The sequence below is a fragment of the Lagopus muta genome, chromosome 1, assembly GCF_023343835.1.
Source record: "Lagopus muta isolate bLagMut1 chromosome 1, bLagMut1 primary, whole genome shotgun sequence".
Lineage (NCBI taxonomy): Eukaryota > Metazoa > Chordata > Aves > Galliformes > Phasianidae > Lagopus > Lagopus muta.
In genome coordinates this window covers 119,802,128-119,815,075 of record NC_064433.1, presented here as the reverse complement: position 1 = coordinate 119,815,075, position 12,948 = coordinate 119,802,128, and the positions used below count along the sequence as shown (strand labels likewise).

Here is a 12,948-nt window from a genome sequence, read left to right as displayed (position 1 = left end):
GGTTAGGAGGTCAAAAGAGGTTATCCTGCTTCTCTACTCTGCCCTGGTGAGACCGCATCTGGAGTATTGTGTCCAGTTCTGGGCCCCTCTGTTCAAGAAGGACAGGGAACTGCTTGAGAGAGTCCAGCACAGAGCCACAAAGATGATGAAGGGACCAGAGCATCTCCCTTACGAGGAAAGTCTGAGGAAGCTTTGGCTTGGAGGAGACTGAGAGGTGACCTAATGAACGCTTATAAATATGTAAAGGATGTTGGGTTGAGAACTGGCTGACTGGCAGAGCACAGAGGGTCGTTGTTGGTGGTGCAGAGTCCGGTTGGAGGCCTGTAACTAGCGGTGTTCCTCAGGGGTCTGTGCTAGGTCCGGTCTTGTTCAACATCTTCATCAATGACCTTGATGAGGGGATAGTGGCCACCCTCAGCAAGTTTGCCGATGATACAAAGTTGGGAGGATTGGCTGACACGCCTGAAGGCTGTGCTGCCATTCAGCAAGACCTGGATAGGCTGGAGAGCTGGGCAGAAAGAAACCGGATGAGGTTTAACAAAAGCAAGTGTAGAGTCTTGCATCTGGGGAGGAATAATTCCATGCACCAGTACAGGTTGGGGGATGACCTGCTGGAGGGGAGCTCTGCGGAAAGTGACCTGGGTGTCCTGGTGGACGACAGGTTGGCCATGAGCCAGCAGTGTGCCCTTGTGGCCAAAAAGGCCAATGGCTTACTGGGGTGCATTAAAAAGAGCGTGGCCAGCAGGTCAAAGGAGGTGATCCTCCCCCTCTACTCTGCCCTGGTAAGACCTCATCTGGAGTACTGCGTCCAGTTCTGGGCTCCCCAGTACAAAAAAGACAGGGATCTCTTGGAAAGAGTCCAGCAGAGGGCCACGAAGATGGTGAAGGGCCTGGAGCATCTCCCCTATGAGGAAAGGCTGAGTGAACTGGGTCTGTTCAGCCTTGAGAAAAGGAGACTGAGAGGGGACCTGATCCAGGTCTATAAATATCTAAGGTGTGGGGGGCAGAATGGCAAGGCCAGACTCTTTTCAGTGGTGAGTGGAGACAGGACAAGGGGAAACGGCCAGAAACTGGAGCATAGGAAGTTCCGCACAAACATGCGCAAGAACTTCTTTACAGTGAGGGTGACGGAGCACTGGAACAGGCTGCCCAGGGAGGTGGTGGAGTCTCCTTCTCTGGAGACGTTCAAGACCTGCCTGGATGCCTACCTGTGCTACCTGGTGTAGGGAACCTGCTTTGGCAGGGGGGTTGGACTCGATGATCTCTGGAGGTCCCTTCCAACCCCTACAATTCTGTGATTCTGTGATTCTGTGATGTCTGTCAGGAGGATGGAGCCAGGCTTTTCTCAGTGACATCCAGTGACAGGATAAGGGCAATGGGTACAAGCTGGAACATGAGAGGTTCCACATGAATGCTAGAAGAAAAACTTCATGGTGGTGGTAACAGAACAGTGGAACGGGCTGCCCAGAGAGGTTGTGGGGTCTCCCTCTCTGGAGACATTCAGAACCTGCCTGGACACATTCGTGTGTGACCTAATCTAGGTGTTCCCAGCAGGGGGATTAGATTACATGAGCTTTTGAGGTTTCTTCCAATCCCTGACATTTGGTGACTGTGATTCTGTAACTGGTATGGAGAAGAGACAGCAGCTATTGAAATAAAGACTTGGTTTAAAAAAAAAAAAGGTACTATTTTTATATATATATATATTTATTTATTTATAATAAATAATACAATTTTTAAGCTCATCTTCTCTTTTCTCGTTCTCTTCTCTTCTTTTCTCCTTTTCTCCTTTCAAATTTCCCTTTTCATTCCCTTTTTCCTTCCCTGCTCCTTTCCTCTCCTCCCTTCCTTTCTTATCCTTTCTTCTTTTTGCTATTGGCTCCATCGCTGAAGACAAAATTCTCTTATTCTCCTCCATGTCTCACTAGAAAAAGTAGAGTCGCAACTTGAGACTATTCACAAAAAAGAAAAGCTGCCTCCTCCCTACATCCCTCTGCAGCAACAGCAAAGGCGGGAGTGCCAGTACCTGTCCGTTGGCCCAAGCGGCCGGGAGAAGTTGCTCATCACGGCCTCAGTGTGACAGCGGGTGAGGATGACCACCGCCTGGCACAGGAAGGGCAGGAACGTGCTCTGCTGCGCAAACGATGTGATGCTGCGCAGGATGTAGAGGATCGGAGGCACCTGAGAGAAGAAGGGGAGAAAGAATGACTTGCTGCATCCTGCACTCTGCAGGGCCCAACCACGGACATTCAGCGCATGAGCAGTGCCTGCTCCCTTGACATGCTGCCAAGTCCTAAGCCTGAATTTCATGCCAGCTACCCTGGTCTCCATGCCCTGAGCACAAGGGGCAAACGGCACAAGTCATAGTGCAACAGCCAGCAAAAGTCCAAGACACGTGAAGGAAAGTCTCTTACGTTCCAACTGATGTCCTTCCCGTGCATCTGCAGGAAGGTGGTCATCCACTTCCCAGCAGCACGCACACGCACTCCGTTGGCTTTCCGGATCGTCTCCTTGATGGCAGTCATGAAGTCAACGGTGCGTTCTAAGGGGAAGTTCCTGCACACGATCTGCAGAGAAATGAGAAGCGGGAGAGATCTCATCACTGCTCTGCTGCAGCTGTCTGTACCCTGCTGTTTATACGGAAGGCGGTTGAGCCTTCTCTCAACTTCTGCACCCATGGTGTTTGCTTACATGCAAAGCCTACCTCCCAGCAGCCACAGTCACATGCATGCAAGTGCACACACACACACACAAACGCACATCATGGAGTCAGCTCCTTGCACTGGGTGCCTGAAGGCCAGACGTAGCTCAGAGCCTCCTGCTACTTGCACTGGGAAAAGAGCACTCAGGGTAACAGCTCATTTTGGAAACAGTGTCAGAGGCTGGGAGCAGCACAGGGTCGTGCAGAAGCCTACACACAGAGATCACACCACCCCTTCTTGGGTCCACATACCATGGCCATTTTGGATGTGGTCTGAAGCTGAGAGGCGATGCTGCAGGCATGCAGCCCCTCGCACAGGCTCCTGATGTCACCCGTCTCGATGTCTGTGTTGGTCGCTTTGGCTGGAAAGAGCACAGGGAGAAAAGGGAAGTCATGCTTCTGGAAATGAAACTGCATTCCACGGGGGAAAGACAGAGGACAGGGTGGGGACAAGAAGAGAGCTGTGCACGGTGCCTCTCCCTCCTGTAAACAGGGCCCAGCCCGTGGGGCTCTGGTAGTGCTACAGAGGAGGGCAGAGGGCTGGAGCGTGCCTGCTCCACTCACCTTGGATTCGCAGAAGGGAGCTCAGACAGGTGACAGCCAGCTGGCGGGATGCGGGCATGGGGTCACAAGTCAGAGGCGCCAGCAATCCCACCAAGGAGCCAAAGTGCTCACAGGCATCTCTTCTCTGCAGGGGTGAGAGGCAGGAACAAAGCTGTAGACGGCCCCAGCTCTCTCCAGCTTCTCCCATCTGTGCCTTCCCCACGCCATGACACAGCATGCACAGCTGGGCAGAGCTCGCCTTCAAGCTCTGGGGCACTGGGGAGGGAGCAGGGAGCACGCGGTGGGGCTCTTTACTCACTTGAAGCTCTTCACAAACAGCCAGCAGCTGGGAGCAGGTCTGCAGGGCCCTCTTGCGCTCCCACACGTTGCTCGATACCATGGATTTCTGCAGGACCTGGAGTAGAGCATCTGTCTCACTGAGGATGTCTTTGCTTTCCCTTCCTGCCACCCCTCTCCCTGTCCCCCCTTTCCCAGCACTTTCCCTTAAGGCCTGCCCTGTTGCTCCATGTGGCCTCCTGCCTCACTGACCACCGGCACTGCCGCCCCGCTCTCTGCAGACACGCCTGCCTCCTAACCCAGGAGCTTTTCCTCGGCTGTGGCCTCCAGGGGCTGGCTCCTGCTTTCCCCCTGCAGGGCCCATTTCTCTGCCCATTTCAGCTCGCAGTGAGCTGGCACGTCAGCAGGAGATTTCTCCCCCTCTGATCCTCCTCTCAGTCCCCAGATCTCTGCCCCCGCTATTGACAGGCACCATGCTTTCTCCCTTGCCCCACGAATACTCACATGGACTATGTTCTGGAAGAAGCCACCGCTGGGCTCTGTCTCCAGCAGGACCACCATGAGCCGGCCCAGAGCTCTCAGTGATGTTTGCTGAAGCTGAAAGCAGAAGAGGGGAGTGACGTGTAGCATCACGGCTGCTGCCAGAGCAGAGGTTGTGTGTGCTGAGGTAGGGTTCTGACCGAGAGGTGGCCGGGAAAGTTACGGCAGGTTACCTGCAGGTACTGTGCTGCTTGCTGTGACTTCCTGATCTTCAGCATCATCTCTGCTGAAGGGTGTGTCACGATGTTCTTGCAGCACAGGACCAACATCTCACGCAGGTCCTTGCTTTCAGAAGAGGGCTTCAGCTTGCTGAGAGGAGGAAAACAGGAAGAGAAATCAGAAAGGGTATTTACCTCTCCAGACTGGTTCAGACAACATCTGAGTTTCTCCTAATTGACAGCTACAAAGCCAATACCCCCACCCAGCTCATGCTGCTGAGCACTGCCTTCAGTTCCAGCAGCGCCCACCTCCTCCCCGGCAGCAGTGAACCACCTCCTGCTCTGGAGGGAAGGAGACCCCAGCTCTCCCTCTCTTCCCTGCCAGGGCACAGGAGCACCAGGGCCTTTCTCCCTGCCCAGAACCTCAGCTTTGCTGGGCACAACAGACCAGCCGTCTCTCCTGCTGTAGATGTGGTTCCTCCCCCCCTGGCCCCTCCAGGCCCTCAGGAGCTACCCAAAATGGGGATCACCATCCTGACTTGCTACCTCAGCCCTTACCTCAACTGCTCCAGGGCCAGAACCACCTTGAGAGGCACTGGGGAGACAGGCATGCCCGAGTAATACTTCTTCATCAGGTCCTGCAAGTCCCAGAGAGACAGTGTCAAAGTGGGCAAGGGGCACACAAGAGCTGTTCCACCCGGCCCCCAGACAGGCACAACTGCCACACACCAGCCCCATCACTTTCCTGTGGAAGCACTGCAGGATGCAGCAGCTGGTGCACCCAGCCCGCTGCCCAGCCACTGCCTGCCAGCACCCAAGGTCCCCACCAGCTGGAGACGTGTAACTGCTGGACACCTGCATGCCTCCAGGGAAGCGAGCCTTGTGGCGCAGCCCAGAACTCCTCTGCAGACAGCCCCGTCTCCAGGCACTCACCATCAGGATCTCCAGCAGCTTGCTCTTCAAGGAGGGGTTAAAGCTTGCAGAATCACCCACAGCTTGGTAGGCAGAGCTGCAGTCGGTGATGCTCTGCACCAGCGCGAGGTTGTTCTGCAAGTCCTGAGGAGCAAGAGAGAAGAACATTCTTTGAACTGCGGGAAGGGACAAGGGCTGCAAGGGACACACGTGGGGACAACGCTAAGGGAAGGGCTTGGATCTTTATCTGGGCACAAACAGTTCCCCGAGGGACCTTTGGAAAGGAAAGGCCCATCTCAGCATCCCCCCATGTGGAGAGGCTGCAGAGGGGCGCTCTGACACCCTGGCACGCTTTGAGCTCTCACCCGGCAGCTGCAGCTGTAGAGCATCAGGACGTTGCCCACGATGTCTCCCTCCAGGTGGGCGAGCAGCTGTTCCTTGGAGGCACGCAGTGCCACGCTGCCGTGGGCGAGCATGAGAGCGCTGCGTGTGGCATGAGCTCTCGTGCTGTCCAGCTCCATCTGTGTGGGAAGAAATGCCTTGAGACACTCGCTAACGGCCCCCAGTGCCCCGCGATGCTCCTGGGCTCCCAAGGCAGGAGCTGCAGGGAAAATAAGGCAGAAGAATGCCAAGATGGAAACCCGTAACGCTTTACCTTCTTGCGCCTGGAAATCCTGGCATTGCGGCCTTTGCACAGCCTGGACGCAAACATGGTGAGCGTGGCCAGGACTGTGTGGAAGTTGTTCTCAGCAGCATGGCTGAGAAGAGAGATGATTCCCTGCACAAAAGAACAAGGGGCCGTTGGCACAGGCCTGAATCTGCAGGTCTGCTCCTGAGCAAAATGGCAGCAGTGCAGAGGTTGAAAGGCCCGGAGCAGGGCCAGGAGAAGGCCTCTGCCCCAGGGCCAGAGCAGGGATGCTCACAGGAGCTGGAGGAGAGGACAGCTCACCTGGGCCTCACGTGGCTCCTCTGCATTTGCCTCCTCCAGGTGCTGTAGCAGCTTCTCCTGCACGTGGAGGACTCCCTGACAGGATCCCAGCACCGTGCCCAGAGCCTTGTACAGGAATGACTGCAGGGGAAGAAGCTGAGATGTGGCAGCAGCTTAACCTGCTGGTGGAGGGCCAGGTGGGAAGGAGCCAAGCTCCCTGGCGGTTGCTGAGAGCAGCTGCGGGGCCGAGCTTTAGCCATCCCCGGGCAGATTGCAGGGAAAGGCCCTCTGGGGGGCATAGACTGGGGAAGCAGCATCTGCACCCGCGTGGGCAGAGCACCAGCCGCAGCCCCAGCCCCAGCTGGACACCTGCAGCTGCACCGCTGGGTAGAGCCGGGGGGAACTCACCTTTTCTGCAGAGCTGCTGGCAGAGCTGCTCAGCCGCTGGCTCAGCTCACAGCTCAGGGCCTCGATCCATGCCTTCTCCTCTATTGTGTCCAGCGACGCCTTCAGGAACTGTTGGAGAACAGGAGAAGACAATGTTCCCTTGCCCTTTGCCTCTTCCCTCGCTCCCAAGTTGCTGCAGCCCTCTGGGGAGAGGTGCCTGGAAGAACAGTCCCTCTCCCAGCTCCCCCAGTGTTCCCTCCATTAAAGCCACCCACCCTCTTCTCCTAAGACCCCTCTGGGCTTGGGACAGAGCAGAAGAGGCAGCGCCACAAAGGCGTGCGGCCGCTCCGCAGCAGCGCTTGAGAGGCTGTTCCTGCCCCACAGTGGCTCACGTGGGAGCGGGGCTACTTGGGGCAGGCAAGCACTTCTCTGCACCGCGCCTCCCGGCAATGCTGTACCTTTAGCAGACGGCGCTCAAACTCGGCAGTGTCCGGGAAGCTCTCATCTTTCCCTGCACAGCAATAGGAAGACAAAGACCCTTACTTAGGATCAAGGCACAGAAGAAGAGCTGCTGCAAACCTGGCTTGGCCTGGGCACTTGACACTACCAAGCTGGGACCTGCACCCCCTCCACAATGACCTGTCCCTCCCCACAAACACTGCCTCCACAGGAACACGGAACTAAGTGCTCCAAGGCTGCTGTCTGAGGGGACATGAAGGGCCCATCCACGTCCTGGAACGGGCAGATCTCTGGTGGGATAGGTCCCTGGGCCTCAGTGCTGACTCCCAGGAATGGGAACAGCAGCAGAGCAAGAACTGGCCTGCAGGCAGTGCTTCCCCTCTGCCATGCTACAGAGCTGCATTTTCACTCCCCCCCTTCCCTTCCCTGCCTCTGCCTCTTCTTCCCCTCCAGTGCTTTACCTTCAAGACACTGCAGCAGCAGGGGGATCTCAGTAGCCCACATGGCCCCCACAGCCCTGTGGAACCTGCTGTGGAGGTTTTTCATCAGCAGTAAGGCAGCAGCTTGGAGTTTGCTGCCTGCAACAGGGCTGCCTGCCACCACCTGAGTGAGAGCAACACAAAGCAGGGTCACTTCTGCAGCAAGAGCAACGGCTTTCCCCCAGGATGGAAGCAGCTCGGCTCTGCTCTGGCAGGCAAGGAGCAGCCAACAGCTTTGCCCATGGCCATGCTGCTTCCTCCTGGGTGCTTGTGGCACCGGCCTCTGGAGCATCTACTCACCAGCAGTCGTGCCAGCAGTGTCTGGGGCGTCAGCAGTGGGCCTGCAAAGAGAAAAAAAGTGCTGAGTAAGACTCCAAGACACTGTGTGCCCAGCCACGCACACCTCCGCTGTCCCTTCTGGGTGCTACCACAGGTCAGCAGAGCTCACTGAGGGAGTTTTTGCTCCTACCTTGAAACATGGAGCTGACAAAATGGGGATCCAGATGTTCTATCGGCCGTCCTGTCAGCTCCTCTCTCTCAGCCAGGGCACAGACACAGCGGGAGACTGGGATCAGCATGCCTGTGTACTGCGCTGGCACCACAAACAACAGCAGCCGCGGCCACAGGAGCTGTAGGGAACGAGGCAGTTGAGCAGGTCAGCATTCCTGCCTCTGCTCAGAGATGAAGAGGACTCTGTGAATTTCCCTGAGTCCTGTGTGCTTCAGAGCACATTGGAGGAGAGACCTGGGGTCCTGGAATGGGACGAGGAACACGTGAGGGAAAGGCAGGGAGCAGCAGCAGGGCAGAGCGTGACTTACTTTGGACATCCCTCTCACAGAGACGTCCAGTGATCCCAGGATGTCCATGCACAGCTCCTGGAGAGCTCCTTCTTTCTGGGCTTCCCGGGCAGAAAGGTCTCCGGCTGCCTGCACAACAGTGGTGTTGAAACACTGGTTATGCTCAGTTCTCAGGAGCCTCTCAGGAGGCTCAGGTGTGGCCTCAGCGGTGCTTCTGTATAGCAGCCTCTGAGCAGCACGGGTCTTCCAAAGGAAGATGCTGCCCACTGCCCTTACCCTTCTTCCTGTGGCGCGGCTGAACTCCCTGAAGATGTGCCCCACCACATCCCAGGCTGAGCAGCTCCGGGTGTTCGAACTGAGCAGATCCTTGATGAAATACAGAATAGCCGTCCTCACCTGCAAGGGGTCAATTATGGGTGTGATTTTCCTGGTCAGAAGGCAAAGGGAAGCCACCTGCTCATCGGGGCAGCCCTTTGGGCATGAGCAGAGACAGCAAGAGCACTGGAGAGGCTTTAGCTACTGAGATGAGGGCCTGGCCTTAACACCAGGCTGTGCGCTTTCCATGCACAGCACAGGGACCTGCCTGCTCCACTCTGCCTGCTCTCCCCACAGGAGCCATCATGACCGTGTGACCAATGCCCCAGCACCTCTCTAGTCACCCCAGCCCTGCCCGTGCTGGCAGCAGCATCACCACCCCGACAGCGCTTTCTTTTCCCCAACCAGCTCACCCGGATGCTGGGGTCGCTGCACAGACGCTGCACAGCCTCGACGACCTGGGGCAGCATCTCCGTCATCACGGGCTCTGCAAGAGATGCACAGAAGCATGAGCGGAGCCACAACACAGATGGCAGAAGGGAGCCCTGGCAGTCCCAAGGCGTGGTACTGACCAACCCGTGGTACTGACCATCAGAGCGAGCCAGAGCACCCAGCAGACCCAGGGCTGCCACGCATCCAGGCTCCCAGTCATCGCCCAGCTGCGACTGCAGAAACAGGATGGTTTCCTCTGGGCAGATCCGGGCTGCAGGGAGGAAATCCCACGCTATGTTAGCAAGAACCTCACGCCCATTCCTGAAGTTTGTGAGAGAGGTTTTGGCCAGGGCAGCGCCAAGCATGGCCAAAGCTCCTCTCCTTACCCTGCAGCATGATGCAGTGGGTCAGCTGTGCACGACCAGCCTCGCTGTGCTGCTTGCTGTCGTCATAGAGCTGTGGGAACAAGGTCCATTTGATACAATCACATCAGCACTGAGGACGGAAAAGACACTGTGCTGCCCGCTCTCGTCTCCCTGGGCACTCTCGGGAAGAGGGCAGGCAGACAAAACCCAGCCCTCCCCACAGCATCCCCGAGAGTACATGCATGGCTCTGGACCTGCCTTGAGCATGCAGGAGCTAAGGCTGAGCCGCCTTATTCAGGGGTCAGAGCTTTGCAGTCCTCCTGAGACTTAGCCAAGAGGGAAACTGCTGTGGGCGCAAGGATAGGCTCCCCTTACCTGGTAAAACACGGCACTGGTGACGTCCAGAAACTTGTCCCCTGGGATTACAGACTCAATGCCCCCTAAGGCCTCCAGGAAGATAGTGAGGCTCTGCAAGAGAGCAGGAGAGGAAGAAAGGGATGAAGCCACATCTAGCCACTTGGGAGTGGAGAAACTGTTTCCCAATTGTTTCTCTGCAGGGAGAAGCTCCTGCACAGGCGTTCTTGTTTATCCCCCACCTCCCAGCGGCACCAAGGGAGTCTCTCTGCTCTCAATCGAGCCGTGTTTGGGCATCATTTGCAGGCATTTCCCACCCAGCAGCCCACTTCTCCCCCATCAGATGCAACTGGATGTGGTCCCCCCAGTTGTTAGCATAGAGCTCCTCAGGCACTCAGAGCCCCACAGTGGTGGTGAAACTTCCCATCCCCAAGAGATGAGCCCCAGTGATTCTTGGTTCCCTCCTGGCTCCTGTCTGGGTTGTTCCTTCTCTGACTGAAGAGCTCAGGAAGCCTCAGAGCTCCCTTGAACACCCATTCCTTCTTTCTCCAAGGGCTCCCCACCTCCTCCCTGGCCCCTCGTGGCATTTGCACGGGCCCCACGTCTACCCTGAGCCCTGCACAACAACTCACCTTGGCCACCCTGCAAATGTCTTGGATCTCCTGACACGGGTGAACGAGCCAGAGGAGCTGCTCCCAGACCTGCTCTTGGTGCCGCTCCTCTTGCAGGAGAACCTCCAACATGGCAGCCACAGCCCCAAGGACGGCCTGTTTGTCCTGGAGAGGATGGCAGAGGCCCGGTATCAAAGACTGAAGGTCTGCCCTTCCTACACAGAGGGCTTTCCCCTTCCCCTTTCCCTTCCCCTTCCCCACACCCCCACGCCCAGCAGGAGATGGGCTCGCTCTGGAGGGCAGGCAGCTTTTCCCCATACCCTCATCCCCAGCTCTTCCTGCCACAGTGCTGTGACATGCAGCTGCTCCCTGGCACAGAGCCACTTCAGGGCCCTTTGCAGAGCCAGCCCACTCCCTCTCATCACCCCTCAGCTCTCAGCCCACTGGGCACAGACAGAGCTGCCGACATGGGTGCCCCTGCTGCCATCCTGGGCTGGGAATGCAGCAGTGCTCACCTGTTCCTCCTGGCAGTCTTGCCAGTTCCACACCACAGAGAAGAGCAGCTCGTGAAGGTTCTCATAGATCTGCTCTTTCTCCATGGCAGGCCAGGGGCATTGCATTCCTGAGGACAAGTAAGTCTTGACTCCATCCAGCCACTGTTTCAAAACTGAAAAAACAAAATAATTAAAAAAATAAATTATTATTATTATTTTTTTTAAGAGAGTGAGAAAACGGAGTCTGTGAGAGTCTGCAGCAGGGCTGCTCTGGGGCCGGCACTCACCAGCACAAGCGATGCGCAGGATCTGGCCACTCTTCACCTGGCCCACCACACTGCGCAGGCCTGCCAGCATCAGCCACACAAAGGGGATGCACTGTGGAGCTGCAAAGAGGAAGGAGAGGGCCACAGTCAGAGCCCCGGCAGCAAGGTAGGTGGACAGCAGCCCTGCAGCCCCCAGCTCAGTGCAGATCACACTCAGAGGGCAGAGACCCCTTTCCCGGTTGTTATAGATGTCAGGAGGTTGAGGGTACTCTACCATAGGTGCTGAAGAGTTTGCTCAGGGTGTTGAGCACAAACTCCTTGGACATGTCCCCCGCGGCCTTCAGGTGGCTCTGGAGCTCAGCCATCACCAAGGTGAAGTGCGTCCGAGCCAGAGCCACCAGGACATTGCTGGCAGCTGTCTTGACATTGCTGGTCACGCCCTGGAAGAGAGACACTGGTGACACGCGGCCCAGGAGACTGCCTGAGGCCCTTGGAAGAGCTAAGCCCCCACCATCCACCAGCAGAACACCAGCGTGGGCAGGCGGTTGGTTCCCTTTGCCTTTGGGAGTGAGCCCTCACCTGGGCTGCCGTCAGGTCCCGGGACACCTCTGCCAGCAGCCGGTTCACCACTCCGCACGGCGGGCGGCTGCTGTCTTGGCACAGGGCGCTCTCCAGCTCACAGTACGCCTGCGCTCGGTCGCCCTGGGGACAAGGATCAGTCACGCTCGTTTTGCCCGCTGCCACCCATCGCTCTGTGGATGTGCTGCCGGGCCTGGCACCCACGGCACCGTGGCCCTGGGCCAGGAGGGCAAGGGTTGCTGGTTGGATGTCCCCAACTCACCTCCTGATCTTGCAGGCGCTGAAGCAGTAAGGTCGCGGCGCAGGTAGGGACAGGGCTTGACACCCTGCTTCTCTCCCTGCGACGCGTACGCCTGGGCACGCAGCCCACACAAGCAAAGAGACCTGGAAGGAAAGAGCAGAGCAGCTGCTGCAGGTGTTGCTTGGAGCCAGGGCCGAGCACCCGGCCAGCTGTGGGAGGAACGCTCCTCCAGCTCCACAGCGCAAGGCTGCGTGTGGTTGGCGGGGACAGGGGAGGGAGCTTTCCCCTTGCTGGGGTGCTGGGGAAACCACGGTGAGCAGCTGCACTCGGCAGAGCAAGGACAGCGCTGCTGGCACGTCCTAAACAGACACTGGAGGCACACGTGTGCTCGGGCAGCGTCGTGGTGTCCAGAGAGGTGGAGGGACTCACCTCGAAGGGCTCTCAGCCTCTCCATGATAGCAGGATGCCTCCAGATAGACACAAAGCTCTCTCTGGTTCCACTTCCTGCGGGTCCCACAAGCGGACTGAGCCACCGCTCCCACCGCTCCACAAGGGTGGATGACGCAGCCACTGTGACACCACACTGCAGTGTCACCTCACAGAGAATGAATGACACGCCCCGGGCTGGGGGCCAGACAGGTCCCCAGGGCAACCCTGCAGGCCCTCAAACACAGTGCGCTTGTGTGATGCAATCGGCTCTGGGGTTCCTGTTCCATGCTGATGCAGGGAATCACCTCAGCAGGTGATGGAGAGCCCCTGCCAGGGAGCAGCTGCTGGGCACCGTTGCCCGGCGTTGTCTTAGTGACTGGGGACTCCATGCCGGGAGGCACTGAGGCCCCCATCTGCTGCCCCGACATCCTCTCCAGAGAGCTCTGCTGTCTACTGGGGGCACGTGTCAGAGATGTTAAGGAGACTCCACCGCATCTGATCAAAAATGAATACATTAATAATAGAGAAAAATCTTCTTTATGGTGAATGTAACAGAACAGCAGAACGGGCTGCCCAGAGAGGTTGTGGGGTCTCCCTCTCTGGAGACATTCAGAACCCACCAGGACACATTCGTGTGTGACCTAATCTAGGTGTTCCTGCT

At 57.4% G+C, this 12,948-nt stretch overlaps 1 protein-coding gene across 1 annotated transcript; it reads right to left on the bottom strand.

The window, feature by feature from the left end:
- Positions 1–1,872: 1,872 nt before the first annotated feature.
- Positions 1,873–12,715, bottom strand: LOC125697396 (maestro heat-like repeat-containing protein family member 2B). Its single transcript, XM_048954592.1, has 32 exons — positions 12,640–12,715; positions 12,288–12,362; positions 11,880–12,001; positions 11,618–11,740; positions 11,313–11,478; positions 11,060–11,158; positions 10,794–10,945; positions 10,300–10,443; positions 9,689–9,781; positions 9,335–9,404; positions 9,106–9,219; positions 8,930–9,003; positions 8,478–8,597; positions 8,223–8,330; positions 7,874–8,033; positions 7,705–7,745; positions 7,387–7,528; positions 6,925–6,977; positions 6,488–6,595; positions 6,101–6,220; positions 5,807–5,929; positions 5,517–5,672; positions 5,173–5,295; positions 4,798–4,877; positions 4,255–4,390; positions 4,046–4,138; positions 3,564–3,659; positions 3,266–3,389; positions 2,954–3,063; positions 2,415–2,567; positions 2,027–2,181; positions 1,873–1,924 (listed from the first exon to the last, which is right to left on the bottom strand). The coding sequence occupies exons 1-32, from the start codon at positions 12,713–12,715 to the stop codon at positions 1,873–1,875; spliced, it is 3,561 nt and encodes a 1,186-aa protein (XP_048810549.1).
- Positions 12,716–12,948: the final 233 nt, after the last annotated feature.